Source organism: Pteropus medius, unplaced genomic scaffold (assembly GCF_902729225.1).
Source record: "Pteropus medius unplaced genomic scaffold, Ma_sr-lr_union100, whole genome shotgun sequence".
Lineage (NCBI taxonomy): Eukaryota > Metazoa > Chordata > Mammalia > Chiroptera > Pteropodidae > Pteropus > Pteropus medius.
Window position 1 is genome coordinate 16,636,131 of NW_024340699.1, and position 26,748 is coordinate 16,662,878.

General features: G+C 54.6%; 1 protein-coding gene across 9 annotated transcripts in view; it reads right to left on the reverse strand.

The window, feature by feature from the left end:
• MAD1L1 (mitotic arrest deficient 1 like 1) overlaps window positions 1-26,748 on the reverse strand; it is a 243,216-nt gene that overhangs the window by 179,050 nt on the left and 37,418 nt on the right. For 8 of the 9 annotated variants that reach the window (XR_005656530.1, XR_005656529.1, XM_039879526.1 and 5 more), the window contains one exon: window positions 15,451-15,537. The exons of the other annotated variant lie outside the window; for it this stretch is intronic. Coding sequence is in view for 6 of the 8 variants with exons in the window: in XM_039879526.1 (XP_039735460.1) it covers window positions 15,451-15,537 (87 nt within the window). In the remaining 2 variants the exon portion in view is untranslated. The remainder of the gene's footprint in view (window positions 1-15,450; window positions 15,538-26,748) is intronic. 9 annotated transcript variants of the gene reach the window in all.

Here is a 26,748-nt window from a genome sequence, read left to right on the forward strand (position 1 = left end):
CCCGCGTGGCTGCGGCCTGAACTCTGCTCATGGGGTGCGCCAACCCAGGAGCCCTTGTTCCCACCGCGGAGCCAGCATCCTTTGAAAAGATCCCCTTGTCTGGCTCAGGGCTGTCATCTCCCACCGCTGCAGTCACAGCTCCCAGTTCCTCGTGTAGGGGAGCACTCACAGCCACTGAGCCCACAGGACAGCCCGCCCTCCCCCAAGTCCACAGGTCTCGAGCCCACAGCTTGCCATGGAAGGTGTGCCCAGGTGTCTCCTCCCCGCTGCACGCAGCCCACACAGCTGACGCCCCTGGCCCTGGAGCCTAACCTGGCCCCCGTCTCTGAGCCCTGAGTGTGGGGAGAAGCGACAAAAGTGCTGGGAGCAGCTGTCACTCAAATGCTGCCAGAGGCTGGGCTGGGCGAAGGACACGTCCTGAGAATCCTCGCCAGCCACGAGAAGAACCTGGACCAGAGACCTCGACCCAAGGTGTCCCAGTGTGTGCCAGTGTGAGGGTCTCCAAGCAGAGAGCAAACGCCTGCAGCAGCCAGCATACTTCCCACGCCTGGGTCCGAGACATCCCGGCACCTGAAGAAGGCCAGCCCCCCATGTGGCCACCTGACCACCCTGATGGTACCTACCACCTCCTGGTCATACAGGCAAGTGACTCACTTTGAGGGCTGCTGTTGGAGTCCACCCTGGAGCACCCTCCATTCAGGCCACCTCCAAGAGAGTGAAAGTGCGGGCGATGCTCAGGGGTTTGCAACAATGGAAGGTGGCTTTGTGTGCCTAGACCTTGGGGGCCAAGTTCACAGTCAGAAATACTGAAATACTGCTTATAAAATTAACAGACTAAATCATCTGATTTTTTACTTTGTTTATAGTGTTTTCTGCCATGTAAACTTTCAAATTTGTTATACAGTCATATTTACCCTTTTGTCATCTATGGATTTTAAGATTTTGTGTGCTACTCAGAAAGGTCTGAGATAATGAAAAAGATCTCATGTTAAAAAAATAAATGGCCTTGCGATCAGAAAAATCTGCACTCCAGGGCTGACCCCACCTATGGCCCAGGGTGGAGTCTTGCACAAAGGTCTCTCCTGGGCCCCGTCTCCCTGGTTCCCAAAGACCTTCCAGTCTGGTGGTCCATTATTTGGGCTCCAGTGAGCCCGGATCTGCTCCAGTGCAACCCATGAACCACCAAGGCACGTGGCAGGCCATCACGCCTCTACTCTGTGGGTTCTGGAGCCTTCACCTGCCCTGGAGCACTCAGTCATTCTCATGGACTGTGCTTGGCTGAGGACGAGACTCACGCCGGACCCCAAAGCCTGCAGGTCTCCTATACATATCTCGGCAGTAGCAGAGCCGGGCACACAGCCACCGTCTTGCTGCGGCTAGGTTCTCTCCCTATACCAAACGGCCACCGCGCAGGGCCGGGGCAGGGCAGGTGTTACAGTGACGGGCACTTTGGATACAGTAAGTGAGGAGAAGGGACGGAGAAACATGCCGTGCACTCCTGGGACAGCCTGGGTTCTCCCACAGGAGGCCTCCTGGCAGGCCTGGGAAAGGCCCAGGAAAGGCCCAGCCGTCTCCAAAACCAGAGACCTGTCCACCTGAGATCTGCCAGGAGGGAAATGGGGACATGGTCCCCAGCACACGATGGGAGGCAGGGTCCCAGCACGGAGAAACCCAAGAGGGTGACAGGCCTCTGGGCCACCCAGCCTGGCGTCCACAGTCAAGGGACGGCTACATGAACCCTGGGACGCAACGGGCTTCCTGAGAAATCTCCCTGCAGCAGCCGGCTACAGAGCTAACTACTCAGAAATTGGCTTCATTTGAGGGATGTTTTTTTCCCAGGGTTTGAATAAAATGGGGAGTTTTGCATCATATCCACTTCCACATCCCTTAACAATAAAAATTTCCTTAAAAGGTCCATGAATATGTAAATGTCGTTTTAAATATGGAAATGCAAAACATGCAAGAAAACAGTCTGGGTGTGAAATATTCACAGCATCTCATCCTGCTGCAGAGGCCACAAGAGCGGCTGCAGTGGCAGGCTATGTAAAGAGGGGCAGCGCCTGTGCCCGGAGTCCCGTGGGCAGGCAAGGCCTAACCTCGGCCCACGTCCTACCCATGGAGGCTGGCCCAGGGAGCTTCTGCCGGCCACCACCGCTCCTGCCACTGTCCCCTCCAGAGCCACAAGGACCTAATCTAGTGTCCTTGCCAGTACAACCTCAGACACTGGGCCAGTTGCCCAACCCAGGGCAGAATGCAGTGGAAGGGCCCCAGAGTGACACCTCAGTCCCTCCTCACCCAAGCCAGGGTCAGGAGAGCCCAGCGAGGCTGTACTGTGTCTCCAGTAACAGAGCGGACAAGCGTCACAGATTCCTAAGCATCGGGCATTGGGCGCAGGGACACCTACAGGGTCAGGGCGAACGTCTACATGCACCCCCTAGGTTCCCCTCCACGCAGGCCCAGGAGGAGAGCCACTCCGTGAGCGGGGCACAGGCCGCTGTCCGGCCTGTCTGAAGCTGCATCTCCACAGCGCAGAGCCCTGGCCTGAGCCAGGCCTTCCCGCCAGAGCCGCTGTGCACACTCGCCCCGTCCCAGCCACACCAGGCACTGCCAGTGGTGAACCTGAGCCCAGACTTCCCGCTGGGCCCAGGGCGACTGCATTCTCTTAGGGATGAGGCGAGCTCGGGGACAGAAGCCAGACAGTTATAGTCTGGAGAATGACAGTGACATGGGACCAAGCAGGTCCCATGCATGGGACCAAGCATGGGACCATGGCCACAGTGGGGAGGCCACCAGTGCAATGCAGGGCCTGTCCGGAGGGTCTCAGCTACATAGATTGGGGAGCAACTGGAGGACCCAGAAACCGCTATTTAACGAGAGAAGAGGGGGAGCCAGCCGGCCACTCACCCTGTTCTTTTAGTCACCGCCCCCATGATTCCACCACGCCTCCCCGCCGCCCCCCCCCTGCCCGCCCGGGCCCAATACACACACATACTACACGTCGCATGCGCACGCTCTCCAGTCAGACACCAAACTGACGGGCTGGGCCAGCATCCCCAGGGTGGGAGGCCCGAGCAGGAGGAAGCGGCTGCAAGTGCTGCCAGCACCACCTCCCGTCCAAACGCAGCACTGCAGGCAGGGCCAGGGTCCCTCAGTTCAGATGCTACTGTCACATGGGCTGTGTTCTTTCTCCCGCCGCAAGAAAGAAGGGGCTGGGGAACCAGAGTGAGGGCAGATTTGAGCAGAAGGCCAGGAGACCCCGGGCGACCACAGAGGCTGCAGGGCAGCAGTTGTGTGTGTGCCCAGGCTGCACAACACAGGCGCGCTTGCTCAGCCCGCCACCTCAAGTAGACCTCACACAGAAAGACTCGCTGCTGCTGATGGTCCCTCAAGTGACACAGCTTTGGGGCATCAACTACAAGTCCTTGCGTGGCACCAGCTGAGGGAGGGAGACAAACTCTGACTTTGTGAGAGGCCCAAGTCAGCACATGGGTGTCAGACACCAGACACGGGCTGTAGGCCCACTGGACCCTCAACGCCCTCCTAAAGGTTCTATGGAACAAGAAATCCCTCAGCTGGCAGAACTGATAACAGCTGCCAGCTACTGAGCCCTGGCGCTGGGCCAGGTGCTGTGCTCAGGGCTTGTTAACCACCATCACCCTAGGAAGGGGACGCTCATGCCCTCCATTCTGGAGGTAAAGAAAACAAAGCCCCTGAAGGGGTCCAGCCCCACGCAGAAGCTAACATTGTGGACAGAGATGACCATCCTGCCTCCTGGTCATTGATCTGCCTGCACTCCAGCAAGCACACGACATGTCCACTGCAGTCCAGACAGGATGCTGGGTGTCAGCTCAGGAACAGCCCAGGTGTGACTGAGGGGCAGCCAGGGATAAAAGGTGCAGGACAGAGAAAGAATGGCCCTGGAGCTTCAGGGGAAACACGCAGGGCCGAGCAGCCTGACGACAATGAGAAGACCTTGGCCGCGGTCTAAGGGCGCTATCAGGGTGTCTTACCAGGACAGACACAAGCCAGCCCACGGGCGGGACGCTCCCGTGCAGGCAGTCACCCTTTTGCAGACACCCTGCCTCTGAGTCACCAGGTATGCGTTTTCTGATAGTTTTTGTTGTTCTTCATCATCTAGCTCAAAAAGTACTTCTAAAAACATTCCTTGATCTACTTTGTAGCCAGAGAATAAACACGTCTCTCTGACCGGACAAACACCCTATGCTTTGTCAGTGTGTGAGCATGCACACAGGGAACGGCATGTGCACACGCGCGTGTGCACACACAGAGCCCCGCCCTCGGACCATCCTCTGCATCCTGGGCTCGGCCCAACACAGGACAGGCACTCCGTCCAGGTGTCCGTGGTGACCGCAGGAGGAAGTCCAGCGCTCTCAGAGCCATGAATCTTAACAACGCTGCCTGCCTGCCCAGATGGATGCAGTACTGAGAACGCCAGGCTGTCTGTACAGTCATAAGCCTCGACGACAGCCTTCTCAGGTGCCATTAGCAGGGAAATTAGACAACGCAACACTTAGGTAGAAAGCAATACAGCGAAGTTTACTCTCTAGCAGGAAACTGTGCAGTTTTAAGCCATCAATCTGCCGTCGTGTGAGGCAGAGCCGACTATAGTGAGCTGGCAGGCACCGCAGCCTGGATGGGGTGGTGGAGGCCAGGGGATTTGTGCCAGGCCAGCCGGCAGGCAGCCAAAGATGCAGACTCATCCACCTCAACCAGTGCCGCGCCTGGACAAACGGGAAATCAAACTCAGAGAGAGGGCGGGAGGACTGATGAATGCACTGGGGGAGAAAGGGAGGTACCGGTCCACATATCACAGTCACTGCTGAGTGGCACCTGCCCGCCCCCACTCCTGGCAGGGCTAGGGGGAGGACATAGTCCTTACCAAAAGCAAGTGAGATGAAATGCCCCCAGAAGGTTCTGCACTGAGCGACGGGGCCTGACACACGTTTCAGAAGGGACCCTCCTACCACTGTGGGGCTCAGGCGCAGACAGATGCTGAGAGCCGACCTCAGAGACAAAGGCGGAAGCAGGGAGAGCAGTCAGGGGCGACCTCGGGATCAGGGGGATGACAGTGACTAGCGAGAGGAGGCACGATGGCTGGATTTGGGGTACACAGTGCGATCTCCCTGTGGCTTAAGCGTGGTGTGAGAAAGATAGGAGCCAAGTGAGAAACAAAGTTTACCTCGCATGCCGGAGCGACAAGCCATGGTCGTTCACAGCCAAAAGACCCTCACACACGCATCACTCACCACGTACTGAGTGTCTGCTACGTGCCGGGTGCCGGGGCTCCGGCCAGAACCACAGTGGTGAACATAATAACCCAGATACGATCCCCATTCTAATGGAGACAAGTTGAACAAATTAGCATAAAATGAAGATAAACTTAATTGCACAATACATAATCTAAGCGGAAGCCTAATTTAGATAGGAGTCAGCCAAGGCCATCGGAGAAATTTAAATTCAGCCAAGAATTGAACAAAGAGCCGGCGCCAACAAGGAAGACGTGCCAAGGAAGGTGTGTGCAATGTCAGGATGGGCACGGGGGTCCACAAGCTGGAGGGCCAATTCAGCAAAAGCAGGAAAAACCAGGAGATGGGGCTGGAGAGGTCAGTGGGGCCAGGACACCAAGGACTCTGCAGACCCAAGTAAGGAGCCTGCATTCACCAGACGTCACAAAAAGGCTTGGTCAAAGAGCAACACCATCCGGTTCACGCAGCCGTGAAGCCAGGGCACCGCTGCCCAGGCCTGTGCACACTCTGCAGCACGGAGGCACGGATGGCGGACAGCATTCGTCGGGAGCGGGGGCCTCCATCTGCCTCTTCGTTCATGAAACACACAGCAAGCCAGGGGCGGGCCATGTTGGACACGAGAGGTACCATCATGAATGTACAGAGCCTGGACCTCGAGCAGCTCTGTCCAAATAAGGAGAGGGACAGGGCCTGGGCACAGCGGAAGAAGAGAACCCAATCAGGGAGCCGGGGCCTCCTGCTGGGTGGCAACCCTGCAACTCTGGCCAGAGCTCCCAAAGGCGCCGCGCTTCTCTCCGAAGAGGGGGAAGTGAGAGCAGACCCACGGGAACCCTGGAGCAGAGCTGGGAGGCCAGCCAGCATAGGTCTCCAATCCCCGAAGGCCAGCGGGCTCTCTCTCCAAGGAGCGTCTCACACCCGCTGCCGGGCACAAGCCCTGCACAGGCACCAAGCCGAAATGCCACATGGGGTGGAGGGTGGGGTGACAGACAACCCAGAGTCCTGCCAGGAAACGGCCAGACCCAGAGCTGCCCTCCTCAGCATAGTCAGACGGGGCAATTCTCCGAGTAAGCCCAGCAGAGAGAGGGCGTTAAGGAACGGAGACCACGTTGGCCGCGTGAGTTCTTGAGTTCTGAGCGGCTCTCTGTTGTCACCAGAGTAACATGGTTGTCAATGAGGGTGTTGACACACCGGAACAGCAGCCGCCCTGTGCTGAGAGCCGACGACGGCTCAGGCACTGAAACACCCAGCTTCCACGCATTCCCTCAGCCAACTCTGTGGCCGCCCACCTGTTAGCCCCACTGCCGTCTCCATTTACAGACGAGCGAGACAGATGGAGAGAGACAGGGCGGACAGCAATGCTCAGGAACCGTTCACTATGGGGCATGGCAGAACTGAACCCTGGACACTGGTCTAAGGCCACACTGCCCAACACGGAAGCCACTCACCACGGTGACTCTCCAAGTTTAAATTACAGATGCATTTCTTCACTCACACTCACCCATTTCAAGTGTCTACCTCAAACAGAGGGCGCGACCTGTGACAGACGGCCATCCTCCCCGACAGACGGTCTAGAGAAGAAGCAACCAGCCAAGGAAGGTGGCCGAAACACTAACTCACAGAGACCGCACGTGGGCCCAGACACAGCGTGTGAACAGATGTCACTGTCAATTCACAGGGGAGGGAAGGAGGCTCCAGAAAGGCCAGGGCTCCCTCAAGACCTCACAGGCTCGGAAGGAGGTGCAGGATGAAGCTGCAAACGTGAACCCCAACACCCCACAGCTGTGTGTGCCTGCTGGGGTCACCTCATCCCGTCCTGGAGACAGACGTGTCTCAGTGTCATCCCTCCAGTGGCCAGGACCAGGGCTCACACCAGGACTCCAGAGCCAGTGCATGTGAACCATGTGACCATGGCCTGAGGAGGCTTCCTGGTCAGGAGCCACAAGCTCACAGCAGGCACGCCCCAGCGCATCCGTGGACCGTCTCCCCTGCAGCAGACTGCACCAAGAAATTCGTGGGGACAGCCCATTGAATTCAGGCTGGTCCATACCTTCTGCTAGAGCCCGTTTACATCATGTGGCACCCAGAGCTGAACAGACAGGCAGAACCTCCGTCTACATCACCGAAAACCCCAGAGGCTGTTCCTGCAGAGAAAGTAACTGGCTAAGATGAGCATGAGACCTGGCACAGAATGTCCCGCTTGGGGGCAGGGTAGGCTGTGGTCGCTGCCAGGCTCCTCTTTTCCAGGACAGGAGAGGACAACGCTCCACAATGTGGCTTCTTCTCTACAAGAGGTAACCATGATCGATGGCCTCCGTGTTCTCCTTGCAAAACGAGCCTCTTCCAGAAAAGACTAACAGACAAGTGGATGTGGCAGGCTCCCCACAGGGTGCACACACATCGTCTTGGCAAGGGCCAGAGGCAGAGCTCAGCTAGAGCCCAAGGTCAACAGCACGGTTCATGCTCCCCTGTTGTCTCCGACTCCCAATCAAGGCCTCCCAGGTGGTCACTGAGCCCCTGGAAGCCCACGGAGGCGGTGGACAGAGCACAGAGAGACAAGGCAAAGCCTGGCCCCATGCAATGGCTCTAGCAGGCCAGCAGGTGGGTATGGGCAGAGGGGCACCGCCACACCCTTCAGCCCTTCCCAGCCGACCTGGGTTCCTGCCTGAGAGCTGCCAAGCTGGGGGCCCTGTGACCAGCACGACACAGGCGGCCGCCACCCCACCCCAGCCTTGTACTACCTGTCTGTCACAACACTGTGCACAGTGAACCAGCCTTCTGTTCACTCCTCATTCACTCAGCAAGCACTCCTGGGCAGCGCATGGACTGGGCCCTCCTCTAGGTCTGGGGGGCTGCCCTCGTGGTGGGCGAGCAAGCACACCAGAAGCACGGCCAGGGCAGGGGTGCAGGCCACCCTAGAGAGAGTGGTCCAGGACAGCCTGCTGACCAGGGAGCATCTGGTGCAGGCCCTGAGGAGGGAGGGGCCAGCTGCACAGGCACACCTGAGAGAGGCACAGGCCGGGGAGGGAGAACGGATGCCACAGTTCTCGGGGCAAGATGCCAGGGGACTAGCGCCGGCTCCACCCCGCCCCCCGCCATGGCATTCAGGTCAAGGGCAGGGAGGAATGACCTCACACTGCTCCAGCAGCCCCACCTGTGCTGTGGGCCACAGGCCGTGTACAGAGCACCGGGACCTCTGTTCCAGGTACATCCTTGCCAGTGTCCAAAGCGATTGGCCCCCACTGACATCTCGTCTGACTGCAGGCTCGCTAGCCAAGACCCCCTCCAAGCATTAACTTGGTTGTCTAATGGGCTTAATACCATCAGATCCAGCACTGCCCCTGGTCCCCTCTGCCCTTACCTGCCCCATCTACAGAAGAGGTGGTCTGCCATGTCATACGCTGCCACTGAGAATCTACCCTTGTCTTTTTCCTCACCTGCCATAGATGATCCATAGCAAACTCCACAATCTCTGCCTTTCACACATACTTGTCACAAGTTCAACCCTTCCTGGTCTTCTCGGGCCACACCCAAGAGACACGTCTGGCCGCTAATGTGCCCACTGGAAAGCTCATCACTGCTGTGCCCTGAACCACCTCAGAATGCGTACTTCCCCAGTTATCGCAAAAAAGGATGACAATGACAACTGTGATGACTACAGTAACAGCCAGCAACATTGCTCACCAAGCAAAGGCGCCGGTCTCAGTGCTTTACGGAAGCACCAGGCTTACCGCTCATCACGTGACAGGCGGGGCACAGAGCTACTTGGTGGTGAGGCCAGGATGGAACACAGGCGGCCTGTGCTGGGACCAGCAAGAGCTTCCAAACCCTCAGCTGCCACCTCAGGCACAGCGTGAAATCCACCCAGATGCATAGAGCAGGTCCCTGGTCCTCATGCACCTTCTGTGTCCGTCGCTGGCCCTGCTGGGCTCCAGACGGCCTGAGAGCACTATAACTCACACAGACACAGGGTGACAAGGGTGACAAGGCCTAATTACGTTCCAAGAAGACAGCCGACATGCTCTGGACAAACAGCAGGAGAAGAGCCACATTAAGAGTTGTGACTGTCACGCTGCTCTTAACTCACCCTTGGGAGGCAACAGAGAAACCAATCCACCTGGTGGATGCCAGGAAAACGCACCAGCCAAGGGCAACAACCTTCTCTGAGACACGGCATAGGTGATGACTGCTCAGTCCACTCATTTGTTCTTGACCCCACTTCAGTAAACAACAACTGTCACCTCCAGCTTTGCACAGAGCCCCCGGCATCTGAGAGGCAGCACCAGAGGAGCGGGCCCAGCCCGGCTCCCCAGCCCGGCTCCCCAGCCCGCGGCCCAGGCCCAGGCCCCAGGAAACGCCCTTGTGCTCTGGGGCCTGTCAACCTCTGGTAATTTAAGGCCAAAGGCTCTTCTGAGACATCTCTGGCCCAGAGGAGACAAAATGTGATCTTCAGTGCAAACTGTAGTGATTATTAACACAGTCCAGAGCTGGCATGCTCCTGGGTGTGACCTGGCGGTGCCTGAAGGCCACCTGTACAGGGGACCAGCAGGCCAGGAAGCAGCCCAGCAGCGGGAACATGCGGTCCACGGCGGCTCCACGGCTGATTCTGCCACCAGCCACGCAGACACGACTCAAAGAGACCCATCTGTGTCCACATCGGTCACTGCTGCGCTCCGCTCATCTCTACAGCCATTCTACCTTAAATCTGCTGCAAGGGAGGTGGCCTGAGGCCTCTGCAGGCAGGCCAGCCCCAGCTACACAGTGGCCCACTAGGCAGTCTCCACTGGAGCAAAGACACAAGTAACAAAGGCCTCTCAAGTGCTTCTCAGGGATGTGGGCTCCATCCTCAAATAAACCACAGAGCTCTGGAGACGGACAGACCGAGATTCAAGTCCTATTTCTACAACTCCCCAGCTCTCAGGCGGGGCTCAGTCTCCCTGAGCGCCATGGCTCGCAGGCAGGCTGTCGTGAGGCGTGGGGCACAGGGTCTGTGGCGGGCACAGGCCCCACGGACACTCTGCTCTCACCATCGCCGCCGCCGTGCTTATAGGTGACGACCTGGATCCTAGAACCCCAACAGGGCCCTGAGAAGCCCCCATTCCACCCCACTAGCCACTGTCCAATGGCAGCCCTTTACTTCCAGCAAAGCTGAGAAGCCAGATGTCACAGCCCACATACCCCCGCATGAGCGTCCGCCGGGGCACATCCACCCGCCCCGTCAGAGTCTGAGACAGGCAGTGTGGCTTAGTCTGAGCTGTGAAGAAATGCAGCTGCCTGTCCAGGGCCTGGCCCACAGTGTCCTCCGCTCTACCAACAGCAGGGCTGGGGACAGTACACAGGTTGTATATAGGGGCGCCAGGTCCCAAAGACCCCGAGACCCTCGTGGGGGCCCAGCGAGGGCGGAGGCAGCTGCACAGCAGTGTCACGTGAGCTATGTGTGGAGTACGGTGACAGCAGACACACCCAGATCTGCCCACAAATCCTGGACACGCACGGAGTCCTCGGCATGCATCCGGCAGGAAGCGTCAGCCTCCAGGACCCGAAACTGAAGCCAGGGCAGCAGTGAGAGGAGGGCTGCTTCCCGTGCTGACGGCGCTCCTTCCGCCGGCACTGACAGCCGCCCGTCTTCGTGATCGGTGGCGCCCAGAAGCTGCCCGAGGACACGAAGGGGAGACCCAGAGGCTGGGCCTGACCGTGCATGCTGTGGAGCATGCCGATGTGGAGGCCGCCGACACTCAGCTCTCTGAAGGACGCCCAATTGCTGCCCTACAAGCTGCCAACCAGGACTCTGCCCCACCACCGGCTCACAACCACAGGGCATGCGCTATGTCACACCTCCACATCAGCCAGCGCCACCTGAGCGCTCCTGTGTGCCAGGTGTGTCGTCACCATCCTGCTTCATCCTCAGAATAACCCTACAAGACACTAGCCCCAATCTGATGAAGGAAACTAAAGCTCAGGACGTTAAGTAGAGGTTATGTGAAGCTGGTGCCTGAGTTCTCACCACTCACGGGAGAAAGCATCCTCTCTCTTGCACGTAGAAGGCTCAGGGACGCCTGCGCCCTGCAGGCCCAGGCCCAGTAGTGGGAAGAGGCACAGGCCCCCATGGCTTCCAGCCTGCTGTCCGAAGGCACAGACAGAAGGGACAGTAAGATCCCGTCCACTTACGGTGGAGCATGGAACTAGGATTCTCCAGTAACAGGGCTCAAAGGCTGTAGCTCAAGGCATGTAAATACTCTTCTCCGCTCCAGACTGGTGGGTGGCCCGGCATGTAGCTAGGAGCTGGGTCGTCACCTTATTGTCCCCCAGTGAAGTGGGAGATGGCTTTCCTACTCAGCTTCCATACATGGCAGGACTGGGGGTTCTCCTTCCCCTCGTCTCACAGGAAGGTTAAATCGGTCCCTCCCTCAGCAGCTGTCACCTGTCCAGGACTGGGCAGAGAAGTATCCGATCTCCCCTGAAATCGCTAGGACGCCATGGCAACAACCGTGCAGAGAGGCGGATGCGCAGCTCGGCTAGGGTGGCTGCACGAGGGTGCAGCACAAGGGGCAGATGCAAATGCCGGGGCAAACCCCAGAGGGTGTGCTCCCAGCTCAGGCCGCACGGCGGCCAGGTGAACGTCTGCCTGCCCCTCCTCAGTGGGGGGTGCCTGCAAGCAGCCCTGGGCCCTGTGGAACCCTTGCCTCAACCTTGTCAAGCTGCTTCTTCCGACCACACTGCAAGTCCTGCTCAAGTGCCTTCAAAGACACGCAAAAATGAAACCAGCTGTTCCAACTTCACAAGGTTCTGGCCCTGCACACACAGGCCATGGTCACCAGCCATGTCGTGCTGCTGTCTGTCAAAAGCAGCTGCTCGGACCCCACGAGCGTGAGTGACACTACACGCAAGGCACCGAGGGCCTCCGGGGCGCAGGACCCCAGCTCCTGCCACGTCCGCACAGAACCTGCACGCGAGTCTATCATAAACGGAAGAGACAGGAGCTGCCCGAGAGCTCCTTATCATCTGAGGCCTTAAGAACGTTCCCCGACTTCTCTGAGCCTGTTCTCGTCCCCAGAAGAGGCAGACGAGGGTGACAGCATCTCCTACGGGACCGCTAGGCGATGAAATGAGGTAACGCACGTGAGCTCTGGGCACTGAGCACTGGGCACGAGGCCCGGACACAGGAAGTGCTGCAGAGACGATCTCGCCGCAGGGCTGTCTGTCTGTCTGTCCCTGTGGCAGTCTGCTCACTGAGCACGGCACCGACAGCGCTCCACTGGGCTCAGACTCGGCACCAGGCCCTGCGCCATGTGCATCCCAATGACCTGGCTCCCTGGGTGGCTTCAGGATGGGAGCTGGGTGCCAGAAGAGCTAGAAGTCCGGTTAGTCACCAACAGCAGTGACACCGCACTTCGCCCAGAGAACGGTCAGACAGGCACCATCGTGCAGAAGAGGGAAGTGTGCTGCTCTCTTGGGGGTGACCACGACCCACCCTGCTCCCAGGGCAGCTATGCCAGCTCCCGGAGGGAACCCAGGGGTCCTAAGAGGTGAGTGAGCTGCCCAGAGTCCCGCAGACAGACCGCGTGCCCACCACAGAGCACTGCGAAGCGAGTCCATTCCTAAGCCAATCCCACAGGAGGATGGGACCGGCGGCACCCACATTTACGGCCCCAAGCGCCAGCAGGGTCAGGGACCTCAGACAGGCGCTGTTCCTCACTCATGCTGCCCTAGGTACAGAGGTGGATGTTCCTGCTGCTGGGGAGAGCAGGTACTTTTAGAAAGTACCTCACAGTCTGGTGGGAAAAAAGTGCAGACAAGTTTCCTTTCCCCTAATAGTTCATTCTGTTTCAAATTCAAAGTAAAATGAAGAGGATCGCCTGGAAAAATGTTAAAGCTTTAATTTCAAATCACTTTCAATGCTTGTTTCATCTGACAGGAGCTTTGAAAGCAAAAGGCAATCTTTATCATTTGAAGTTTTTAAACTAAGTTGATGTGATTATGTCCAACATAACCAGATGCTTCTAAAAGCCAATTTTCAAAGTGACATCAGCCCCCCAAATAAGAAAACCTTCCTTCTGGCTACTAATAAATCATTAAAACACTATCTTCATGTGATGCAGCTGCAATGGATGATCAATGGCCCACAGGCCGGCTCCTCAGAGCCGCCAGACCCACAGCTAGTGAGGACAGCAGGGTACCCGAGGGCTCCCGCTGCGGTCCCCTGCCTCTCGGCCTATCCCTGTGCTCCTGCTCACGGGAGGGGCCCAACCTCACTCAGCCGTCCACCCTCCTGGAGTGACTCAAGTGGAGACTGGACTAATTTAAGCTCATCCCTGTCATCCCATCTTCTGTCATTACACGACCCCGCGTGGGGCAATGAGCCCCGAAGGGCAGTCTGCTGGCGGTGGGGTCCTCAGAGAGGTCTCCTTGTTCCGTAAAGGAGACCCAAGAAGGAAGCCTCTCCTCTCTGGCCGCAGTGTGACGCCCCGAAGCTGGGTGGCCACCCTGCCCAAGAACAGGAGAACAGTGGGAGACCACACGGAGAAGCCCAGGTGTGGTTTAACAAGAAACAGGTGCAGTAGGTGCCCCTTATTCACGGCTCCAGTTACCCATGGTCAACCGCGGTCTGAAAACATTATGTGGAAAATTCCAGAAACAAACAATTCCTAAGTTTCAAATGGCACGTTTTGAAGTGGCCTGACGAAATCTTGTGCTGTCCCACTCGGTCCCGCCTGGGACGTGAGTCATCCCTCTGTGCTGGGTCTCCACACCGTGCACACTCCTGCCTTAGTCACTCAGTGGCTGCCACACTGTCATGGGATCACAGTGCTCGGGTTCAAGTCACCTTTATTCTATTTCATAATGGCCCCAAAGCCATTCACATAACATTTACTACAATTACTAATAACTACTATTGACCTCCACTTTGTAAGTTACCCTCACCGCAGGCATGCACGGGTAGGGAACTCACAGCGCATCAGGGTCTGGCGGGTTCCGTGGTGTCAGACACCTACGGAGCTCTTGGAAATATCCCCTGTAGTTGAGCGGGGAACACTGTATTTGGTCTTTGTCCGATTCCCGGCACAGAACTCCTAAAACTCTTGGGACCTCTTAGGGGAGAGGAGCATCTTCTGTTATTCATAACAAGACTCTTTCCAACATACCTGAGTTTATGCAAATGAGGTGACTCCTGGTGGGTCCCTAGGCAACTTCAGGATGGGCCTGGGATACCAGAGGGACCAACCATGGGATGAGAAGGTTGGACTTCTCAGCTCCACTCAACCTCCAGGGAGGGGAATGGGGCCAGAGGCTGCATTACTCTCCAATAGCCAAGGACTTAACCGAGCATGGAAACTCCATACAGCCCCTGAAACAGGTTCCGAGGGCTTCTGGGTTGGCGAACACATGGGGGTGCTGGGAGGGCAGAGCACCTAGAGGGCACAGAGCAGCTCTGCCCCCACACCGTCCCCGAGCACCTCCTCCACCTGCTGCTCTGAGCTGTATCCTCTGTAATAAACCAATATTCACAAATGACGCACTTTCCTGAGTTTTGTGAGTCTTTCCAGCAAATTATGAAGGGGAGGAGGAGGAAACCCCTGAATCTGCAGCCAGACAAAAGTGTGTGTAACCCGGGGACCCATGCCGGGAGTCTAAGCGAGGACAACTTCATGGGCCTGAGCCATTCGCCAACGTCTGTGTGACGCGGGAGATGTCAAAACTGAAGGGCACCAGCTGGTGTCAGGCTGGAGAGGACGTGCTAGAGCCATGGCAAGACCCTTCTGTTTGCAGCCACAGCATGCCGGCTCTCCTGTCAGTCTCTGTGGACGTCACTCCGCCCGGAGTGCGCCAGCGTACCCACACACACAGACATCTGACCCAGGGCCGGCTTTGCACACCATCGAGGGGTCACTCGGAGCTCCCAATCCAGCCACACGTCCTCTCAGACCCCACGCACCAGGAAGCCAGACATCAGAGATCCCTCAGTGACTTGGCAGGTCGTTGGTAGGGCAGCATCATGTCACCTCACTGAGTCTCATTGCTACGGGGCAGAAAGGGGGCACCCTGCAGCCGCAGCTCCCCCTGGCTCGGGCCAGGCCAACTGGGTGGTGAAGCACGGCCACCCCTGAGCCAAGCCGGGGGCACACGCTCACCGACACCAGCTTTCGAGGCAGGCCCATCCTTGGGTACACGCGGCCGCCAGGCTTACCTGCTGGTGATGGAGCTGTTCCTGTCCTTCAGGACTAGTTCTCGCTGCTGCAGCTCAACGACGAACCTGGACAGGTCTTCCGGGGTCCTGTGGGTCGAGAACACATCTCAGTGCCAGTAAGAGGGGGACCTGGCTGTGCCCACCAAAAGCCATGCCTCCAGCTGAAGATTCACAGACCTGGGACAAGTCAAGCGCTGGGTGCCTGGGCCCAGAGCAGGGCAGTGCGGGACTGTGTGCTCACACCACCTGAGTGCAGACCACAGGCCGCCACTAGCCACTGCACATGGGGCAAATGATTTTTATAAACCCTGGTTTTATTTCACCTGTAACAACAAGGTAGATACATGACAAAGTGGCACTTCACAGAGGATACGAAACATGTTTGAAAAGCACCCATCCAGCACCTGGCAGGGAGGACGTGCTCAAGGCGCTCAGTTTCCTTTCCTCCCTCTCTTTCAAAACCCACCTAACAGCAGCAGTAATGATAAGAGCAATAATAAGAAATGGCCACGTGTACAAGGCTTTGTAATTTGTAAAATTGTTTTAGATTATCTCGGTTAATGCTCGGAGCAGCCCTGTAGTTTACCGCTTCCTGAAACGGCCAGTCCCAAGTCCGCTTCAGCCGTGAGCAGCGCTCAGTGCCGATTTGAAGCCCATCATCTAACTCGGCACAGCAGCTCAGGAGAACAGGCACCAAGAATGTCATCACAGAAAACACCCAGCAGGTGTGCGCACTTGCGCCACAGCGTGGGGGCAAGCAGGCTGAACGGCTCCCCGGCATGGAGTGGTGAGGGCCATCCAGGGGACCAAGGCCAGGGCCATGCAGGAGAAACTCCCACTGACCGCCACGCCACAGAACAGGAGAGCTCTACGCGAACCCTCCAAAATACAGGCCCGCTCTGCGAATGGGGAAAGTGACAGTGAAGAGACGTTTATCAGCAAAAGAACTTTTCAGAAACTCAAATGGAGGTTGAACCAGCCTTGAATGTCAGCTCCATTCTTTTCAGAGCTTCCTCAAGTTTTCCAACATCAGAAAGTTAAAAATACTAGTAGAAAAATAACTAAGCAAAGTAAGTAAATCCTTTCAAGACAAGAGATTTTTTTCTGAAACATTTTGAAGAGATATTAAGGTCGTCTTGTATTTTTCTGCATTGCTTCCAGCTCTCTAATTTCCTCTGAAATAAAGATAATTTGAAATGTAACAATTTAACAATGAGGGGAAATTGGGAACCGTTCAAATAAAGAGAAAAACTCAGGTGCTATCCTTATGACGTGTTCTCCTCAGGGAATCTGCACCATCTCAGGACGCCTGCCCAGGCCGGCCTGCCCACGGCACGCGGGCCACACCCAAGGCAGCCAGCTCACAGAGCCTTCAGTGTGCGCTTCGCCCAAAGCCAGCGGACACCAAACTCAACACTGTGGAACCTTTAAGCAGCCATTTCTGCCCAGCCTCGAGGGGCCTGGCGCCACGTTCGAATGAAGCAAACCAGCTGCCCTCACTCCCCAACAACCCCCCCTCCCCATGCAGAGAGAGACATGCAAACCCTGTGTCTGTGCTCCCGCGAACAGGACCTCCAGAGGCCTGTGTCACCTGAGTGTGTGCCACCCCTCCCGGTGAGGGCAGACAGGGCTGCTTTCACTGAGCCAAAAGGGGTAGGTCACCCCCACAGAACCAGAGCATAGACCACACACCTTTGTACAACCACAGCAGTCTGGCTCATGGGCCAGTGGGAAACCTGTGGTGTCACAGCGTGTGGCAGCAGAAGAGGGTGGGGTGGTGGAAGTATCTAGAACAGTTAAGAGTGATCCACAAACCATTTGCATCAGAATCATCTAGACTGACTCCAGCCACCTGCCCCACCTCTCAATCTGCTGAATCTAAACCCCTGGGGATGGGGTCAGGACCTGCAAACAGGCTTCCTGGTGACTCTCGGGCACCACTTAAAACCACTGCAGAGTGAAATGGGGGCACTTCCAAGCCGTAAGACAATCACACAATGTTGCAGGTTATACAAACAATTCTCTGCGCCACTAAGAAAGCCACGTACTGTACATTTGACAAGAAAACACTCTCTGAGGTTCTGTCAATTTGATGGACAAATATTAGGTTCCAGACCTTGGTCCAAATCCAAAAGGATCCCAGAAGGCAAGGCAGAGCGATTCACCTATGAATGGCATTACAAGAACTCTGGAAACTAACACTTCACGTTGAGTGACTGCTTTGGCTACTGTGTAAGAAAGGTTACCAGACTTGTTGCCAACTTAATAAATAATAGAACAACTTCAAAATATAATAATACAACAAAATGCACTACAGACAATACAAATAAATATTGGAAACAAAATGGCTAGGCTGCTCCACTGCACAGCTCCAGGGGGCAAGTTCCACTGTTCACAGAAACATTTCTTCTCAGAGATGAGATCAATATGCAAAATCACTACACACGGGGAGACAGGCGCTAATCTGAACGCTTTACATAACTATGCAGCTTCGTCCATTCCACAGCCCGAAGAGCTGGGAGCTGGGACGACCCCACTGCATGGAGGAGGAAGCTGAGGCACAGAAGGCTCAGGTGGCATGCCCAAGGCACAACCAGCACCTGGAAGAGCCGGGCTCCGAGGCCAGGCTGTCATGCCCAACAAGTTCAGACTAGTGTCACAATATATGCCAGACAAACAATGACATTAAAATAGCGACATGAAAAACTATTTTTAATGCTAATATATTTGCTTCTTTTTAACTACACAGGCATATATACCGAATAGAGAAAAACCAGCAAAAACGGTTAAGTGAAACTAGATTAAAACTATATCTGCGTAGAGATAAGAACCAGAAAATTACAGTGGCAGAATTTCTGATATTTTTTCATTTTTTCAAAGAGTTTCTATAATTTTGTTGTGAAATTTTTTTCAACAAGTTACTTGTATGCTACATTTTCCAGCTGTGGAAAGGGGGGCCACAGTGACCACTTCTGACAGGGTGAGACCACACGTCATGCTACATGGCTCACGCAGTGGCTCTGTGGGCCGTTCCAAAGAGGAGCCCCCAAGCGTCACAGCTGAGCGGTGCCTGGAGACCAGCGTGAGAACTGGCTCTGGCCTCGTTCTGCTCCTGTAGCCCAAGAGTGGGGAGGCACTTCCTGCCTCCCTGGCTTGCTGATGAAGGTCAGCCGGCGCCGGGGCCTGGCTCCGCACAGCATGTGAGGACCTGAGGGACCGCCCGCGCCATTCCAGGGGCCCTGACGTACGGCACAGAATGAGGCCCACGCGCATGCGTGTGCATGGGTGTAACACATCACAGTGTGTGTGCGCTTCCCCGGTCCATGCTTCCCAAGATACGCAGGGCTGAGGCTGAGCACAGAGAAGGGGAGAGAGTCCCCCCGAAGGCGCGGCAAGATGCCGGGTGTGCCTTCTCACTGCAGATAAGGGTCAGCGCGTGAGGTGCTGAGAGGGGACAGCCGACTGCACGCGGGCCAGAGGAGGCCGCAGGAGCCAGCTGCTGACATCTGTGTCACGAGGAGGGAGCCCACTTATTCAGAACAGAGGGAGCACCTGGCCTGCAGGTGGGGCCTTGACCAGCATGGCACACAACCGGTCCCCAAATCTTGTTCGCAGCCTGTCCGGGAAGAGTGGGTGAGCCGGGCGGCGACACGGGCATGCAGGGCAAGGCTCAAGTGTAAGCGCCTACTCCATGCACGCACCCGAGACCACACCTGCGACTTCTGCTTTCTAGGTCCAGAGGAGATAAGCCAATGGCATGTAGGTGCATTTGCAGAACATAATCTGGGAAGATTCTCATAAGCACCCCCAGGTCAGGGCTGAGACTGAAGGTGGCAATCAAAGGGGTCTTTAACTTCATGTGCATGATCTGAATTTCTTACCATGAAAATTCATGTACTACACATACAAACACAAATACAAACTAAGAACCCCGGCCTCCACGTGTATACACGCGCGTACACGCACACAGCACGCTAACCGTGTGGAAACAGCCAGCTGGGAGAAGCAGGGAAGCTGACAGAGGACGGGGCTCAGATCAGCACAGCATGAGCCCAGGGCGCTTGGGACACGGGAAGAGGGCATCTGGAGAGGAGGAAGGGACAGGAGAAGCCCTGGGATGCAGGACTCGGGGCCTGATGCTGTGGGAAGCAACCGCGGTTACGCCATCAGCCCCCTGTCAGGAGTCCAAGCGCCAACTGACAGAGGAAGCTCCTGAAGAGCTGTTGAATCATGAGGGTTATTAAACAATTGCAGCCTTCAGCAACAACCAGAGGCCAAAGTACCTCCAACTGGCAGGAAGAGTGTTTATTTTCCAGAAACCTCCCGACCTGGTGTGTGGTTAGAGCTACTCAGAGATGTTTACCAAGGGTGCTCCGGGGATTAGCTAAACGCTTACAGCTAGCGGGAGCCGGGCCAAGTGTCATGACAGCCCAGAATAGCACAGGCACTCTCCGACAGGGACATCAGCCCATCCCCAAACTTCCGCTTCTAGCAAGTGGAAGACCTTCAGAGGGCCTCAGGATCCTCCAACTTAGAGATGACAGGAAAGTGACAGTTCCAACTGCAGCCCAAGCTGTGACATCTGCTGTTTAAAACTCTGGCTTCAGCTGCGAAGCCTTTTAACTCTAACTGGTAAGCTTTAAAGGGAAGGGGGGGGAGTCTTTTTGTTTGATCTGCAGCTGAATTTTGACTCAATCTCAGCTGCCTACAGAACAGCGAGGGCCAGGGGGAGTGTAGCCCGCGGGCTATTTCCAGGGAAAGGCCGTTCCAGCCCCGGCAGCAGCTATTCAGCAGGTGCCAGGCTCCTGCCGAAGCCCGAAGTGCCCGTTTCAATGGGTCTGAAAGACGAGAGGCAGAGGACTCCGATTTCTAAAATGCATCAAACAGCAACAACCACAAACTAATCAGCAACGAATAAACCTCAAGATCTCTTCTGCAGAGCTACTCTCCCAAAGAACTGAAGCCCACAGGGCTTAGACCATCATCCCAAGGTGGCCCTCGGCTAGAGGGCTCTACAGGAAGGAGACACAACCTAAGCCAGGCGGCTGCCTCACAGGGCTCGTTTTTGCAAAAAGTATACAAAACCAGGAATAGAAAACGTTAGACAGCCAAATTTAGTGCCAAAATCCAAGAAGAGGGCAAGCATTTACACCACAAAGTCACAGGGAGTGACAGGATGTCCCTTTAGCCAGTTTTTCTTGGTAATGTGACAGAGCTATGTTGGTAATGTGATGATACAGCTGGGGTCAGGAAGAACCCACGTCACCAAGGACTGACTTTGGATAAAACCTGTACGTGCCCCAGGACAGAAAGCAGCAGCTGTTTTCTTGAAGAAAGGGACAAATTCCATGTGGCCCAGACCTGGACCAGGTTCTGGGAGGCCACCTTCCAGTGGCTGTTCTGCTGCACCCAGCCCTGAGCCATTGAGTTGGAGGTCAGACACTCCGGAGAAAGGAAGGCTGGTGACCACTGACCAGTTCTGAGGTCACAGACACCTAAGCTTCAGAGAACCTGGGAAAGACATCAGTCCCTCTGGCCACCAGAGGTGGGGCCCCTCCATGACATCCTGGCCTTACAGAGGACAGCTGCCATTCATACATTTTCTAAAGCTGCCCACTTCCCAGATGGCCAGAGAACACGGCCTACTGTCCGCAGGAGAGGTAGCCAGGAGTGGGAGCAGTCTCGGGCTCCTGCCAGCCGCGTCTCTCCAGCCTCACAGCAGCGCAGACCAGGAGACCCGCCCCCCACAGCCAACGCTGGTTTTCCTTCGGAAACGAACGTCTGCCTCCCCACCAGTCACGCAGACTGCCTGCCGAGAGGAGGGGCACAGAAAGGCTTCTGCTTCTCCAGTTCGCTGCCCGGAGAGCTCAGGCGCTGTGCATGGGCAGGCCTCCACGCTCCTCCGACACGCCACGGTGCTCCTCGCGGCAGGTCTGTGAGACTAGGCCTGGAGAGGCATGGCCACAGCCACACCGGCCCCCGGCCCCATCCCCAGGGCCACCACCTCACTCCTCCGTGTCCCCTTCCCCAAGCACCCCTCAAAGCTGTCTGCATGCCTGCCCCCACTCAGTCCCACCCAGCCCTCTCCAGCCCTCCCCAGTCAGGACTTGGCTCTGAACCTCTCCGCAGAAAGAGCGGTCAGACTCAGCCGCACCCCGGAGTCTGGCTCCCTCCTGCACTTTCCTGATTTCCCAGGACACCCCTGAGCCTGTCTCCCTGCATCTCCTTCACTGGCCTCTGCACAAGGGTGTGCCTCCTGCCTCAGTCCTCAACCGGGCCTCACTCAAACAGGAGAGTCCACGGCGTCAGACATGAGCCAAATGCACTCAGGACTCCAGATTCCAAATTCCAGAGCCATCCAGCTGCCTATTCGACATCAGCCTTCTGCTGAGAAGCACCTGGAACTAGAGAGGAATTTTCATTCAAAAGGCTAATCAGCTCTCTGTTCTGCTTCCATAAATATGCTTGCTGCATGGGCTGTACTCGAAATTGACTAAAGACTCACCTTCCCTTTTGTTTGATCTGTCTAAGCAACAAATGTAACTGTTTGCACCCCCTAGCAACTTACCTGCTTTGTAACACTTTGTAACTGCCATAGCAACTCCCCCTTTGTAGCACAATGTAACTACCTGCAGCCATAGCAACTCCCAGGCTTTGTAGCCAGCTAGGACAAATTAACCAATCGGCCCCTGCCATAAAGGGTCTATATAAGGAATGTTGCAACTGAGCTGGGGCCCAGATCTTCAGAGGGCTAGCTCCTCTGGGACGGGGACTGCCAGCGCAATAAACCTGAGATCTCCAACTCTCCCAGTGCTGCTTGGTTTCTCGCCCATCTAATTTTGGAACTTTTCTGCAACATTTCTGCAGCAGAACCACGACGCTGACCTTTCACCTTCTCCAAACCGGCCCTCCCGTTCTCTCCATCTCAGGAAATGGGGTCTCTATCCTGCCAAACTTGAATCTATCAGCAATCCTGCCAGATCTATCTTCAAAACAGACCCAAATTCAACTGCTCTGTACTAGCTCCGCCAGGATGCCGTGACCCAGGCTGCATCTTTCCCCTGGACAAGCACGATGGCCTCAGGATTGGTCCCCTCATTTCACACTTGCCCTTCAAGTAACTACTCACAACATGGCAACCACAGTGACTGCCCCACAGGTTAGAGCACAGACCTCTTTTGTCAGAACTCTCCAGCGCCTCCCCATCACAATGCCACGTAAAAGCCAGAGTGCCGCCAGAGCCCATGAGGCCCGAGGCAGGCTGGCTGCAGCTGCCTGCTGCCTCCAGCCCTGAACTCAGTCAGCCACACGCCCAGGGCAAGGCCTTGGAAGGTGCTGTGGCAGAACACTCGTCCCCTCAGTGTCTCCACAGCCACTCCCTCATCAACGGTCCCAGGTCCCGTGCTCGGTGGGGCTGCTCCAGCCACCCTGTTTGGAACCCTAAGTGCCTCCCTCCCTCACCCCGGCCCTCTGCCACTCTTCCCTGCACGACTGTCCTTCACGGGACGTATCACCATCTCAGTGCTATGTATTTTACCTCTACTTGCTTGTCTTTCTGCTTCAACTGGAATGCAAGTTCCATAAAACCAAGGTATTGTTCTTATTTTGTTCTGTTTTTTCACTGGCCGTGAACCTAGAATAATGCCTGACACAATAGGAAGCTTTCGATAAATATGAACTGAATGAACAAAATATCATAACACCTTTCCAGAATGATAGCTATGCAACTAAAGTCTATCAATGCTGGAAGTCAGACCACTGGGTTGCAGCTTTAGTATTGCTGGTTATATAAATTTCGGTCGAGGCATACAACGGAATCTGTTTAAAATAAAAGGAAAGCATGGAAAATCTTTTTATATGCTTATATGGGAAGGTCTGCAAAATGCACTGCTAAACAAAAAACAAAACGAAACATGAGTATATTCTACCACCATTTGTACCAAAGAAACAGAAAATAAACATAGCTGTAGTTGGTTCACATATGCATAAAAATGTCTAGAAAACAAAGGCTTCTTGTTGGAGTGGACAGATTTGTCACTATACCTTTTTTAAAAGCTTTAATATTTGTACCAAGGAAATATAAAACCCCTTCAGAAAATGATTTTTAAAGCTTAGCATGCAGAATTAGACGTTATACAAAAATTTTCTAAAAAGGGAACAATTATTCCATGATGAGTTAATATACAAAAATCTAATTATAACCATCTCTAATAAAACAATCATTTATCACTCCTAAATGATGTTTAGCAAATATTACAGTAAGAATAATTCGTTTTATAAATAGGGCCAAAATATACTAGTAAAAGGCCTCATTTGTAAAATGAACAAGACTAATCCCAAAAGCTGGCTGAAGTAGGGAATGAAACATTTATATATAAAACACTTTTAACTTAAAATATTACAAATATACAATGATCCCCCAAGTTGCACTTTTTAACTTAAAATACTACAAATATACAATGATCCCCCAAGTTGCCAGAAGCTCAGAACAGGGGCAGTGAGCCACTAATTTGAGTTCTATCTTATATGTTTTGTAGAAACCACAAAACGTAATCTAAGATTTTAGCTGTTTCTTTAAAATGGACACTGGCAATCCGCCTAAATGATACAACTTTTCCTCTAAATCTTTTAGTCAATTGCTTTATTCAAAAGCAATTTTCTTAGCAATTTTCCCAAACCATTCGCTTTGTTCTTTCAGAAACACTGCTTTCTTCACACAGTTATTTTTCATCAGCTGCTATAACAGTTAATCAAATTATATAATTACAGTAACATGTACAACGGGCCGAAACAGGCACGTTTCAGACGGACCGACACCTCCTCCTAGGGACGGGCCTGAGCGAGCAGCACCGCCAGCAAACTCAAGAGCTAGGCTCTGGCTGGGAGGGGTAATGGCTGGAGCTGGCGAAGGCCCACAAGGTTTCAAATGGACTGTTCTTCCCGTCTTGAGGATGGAACATGGGACACAGCGGTTGTACGTATTCCATAAAGACATTCTTTCTACGTACAGTACATTTCAAATGTTTGGAAAATAAGAAGAGCCTATGTCCCAAGCACCCTCTGTGCTACAGGCCTCTCTTAGAGTCTCTCTGGAGGAGTGAGGCAGTAGCGGAGGGGACAGGCAGGGAGAGGAGGGGTAAGAGCCAGGTGCCCTGCAGGGCAGTGAACCCCACCCCTGAGGACAGAGAGGCCGGGCTATGGGCAGGCTGCTGGAGGCCCTCTGTGGTCAGGCTAGTCCTGCCGCAACAGGGCTATGGCTCACTGGCCGGCACGTTTGTGCACAGGTCCACAGACAGACAAGAGCCTGTGACCGTGACGGGTTCAGTCTCTGGTCAGCGAGGCCTGTGGCTGGAGAACTCCACATGTCTCTGTGGAAGAGGTGGTCCTCGAGTCTATACCTTGATGGCGGCAGTCAGGACTGCTGGGGTCATAAGGTCACCCTTAAGTGACTTCGGCACAACTACTAGTTGCCTCCAAGTGCGACCTCCACAAGGATGGCTGGGCTAGCAAAGTCCTGGCCGTGGTCGGCAGCGCAGGCCCCAGAGTGTGCTCGTTCAGGCACCCAAACACTGCTGTGCCCTGACACAGGGCCCTGTCTGTGGCTCTCTTGCCAGGGACTAGTGTCCCACTCAAGCCTAACGAAGTCCAGATCCCGCCTGCTGTCCACCAGCCAGCAGCTCAGCTTAACTGTTTCAGAGAAGCGAACTGCACGGGTCCCCAGACGCATGTAAGTAAAATGAAGGAACTTCAAATTTACAGTTGCTGCCTTCGAATTCTTTCTCCTAGCTCAGGCAGGATTAAGAGAACTTCAAAGCAGCCTGGGTTCCTATTAAGCCGTGTGACCACCCCAGGGATGCTAGAATATTCCTCTGAATAACGAGAGGCGCTCTTTGAACCATCTGAGCTAAAAAAAGCTCTCAGAACCTTTCAAACAAATGCCATAATTTTCTCTCCCTGTTCCCTCGCTCTTTGGAAAAGCTGATCTTGTGAATGCTTTCGATATTCAGAAAGGTGGCTGGATAATGGCCCCAAACACAACTTCAGCCAGAAGCTCAGAACAGGGGCAGTGAGCCAAGGGCTTGGATGCAAGTAGACACAGCAGGCGGGCTTCCAGGAGGTGAGGGGCGCTGAGGCCTGGGCCCACAACGGGGTCACGTCCGCACGCCAGAAGTGAGACCAAAGCAGCTGAGCAGGGCCCCCGCCAAGTTCGCACGTCCATCATCAAATCAAGCTCCAGGCAGCCTCACGGAGAGGACCTCCAGCAGAAAGAGGCCCTGACACGGCGCGCCCTGGGCAGGCGTGCTGGCCTCGGGAGCAGCCGTGGTGTGCACCCCTGAACAATGCACTCCGGAGCACGCTTCCAGACAGCGGCACGGGGCTGGGCAGCCAGGCCGGAAGCCGGGGACAGCGGGGCCCTTGTTACCCAGGAGCATTTTGCTTGAAAAACTGGTTGACAAATGATAGTTATTCAGACTTGGGTATTTGGCAGATATTTCTCAAAAATGAATCAAGTAAGTCTCACTTCAAAGAAAACAAACAAAAATATTTATTACCAATGACAGTCTCAAGCTTTCAAACACGAATTAAATTTTTAAAAATTTGTGTCTGCCACCATAAGCCTGACAGATTCCTAATAGTAAAAGACTTCCAATAACTGGTGGTGACATTAGCTCATGTGACTTTTTTATAATGTAAAATAAAATATGACAACATTTAGAAGATGTACATAACTCAGTGAACCAGTATTTTTCAAATGACCAATACATGCTGTTACATAACCCTGCGTGGATAAAAAGTTCATCCAAAGTGCAAGACAGCAAGGAACTTGAATGCAACAGTTTTAAAAACTCCACTGATGGTTCCAGATTCCACATTACAATTAACCTTTAAGAAACTACCACTGTAGAAGACTTACTATTGTCGAGATGTTAACACCACTCGAAGTAATCTATAGATTCAATACAATCCCTATCCAAATCCCAATGATGTTTCATGCAGAAATAGAAGAACCCAGAACAGCCAAAACCACCTTGAAATATATGGACGCACGTTTTGTTTTTAAAACTTATTACAAAGCCCCAGTAATCACAGCGGTGTGCTACCAGCATACAGACAGATATACAGACCAGTGAAATAGAGTATGTGCCCGGAAATAAACGCTCACACATTCAGTCAAATGATTTTCAACACGGGTGCCAAGACCATTGGATGGGGAAAGACAGTCTTTTCAACAAATGGTGCTGAGAAAACTGGACAGCCACATCCTTACCTCACACCACACTAAGGATCAATCAAAGA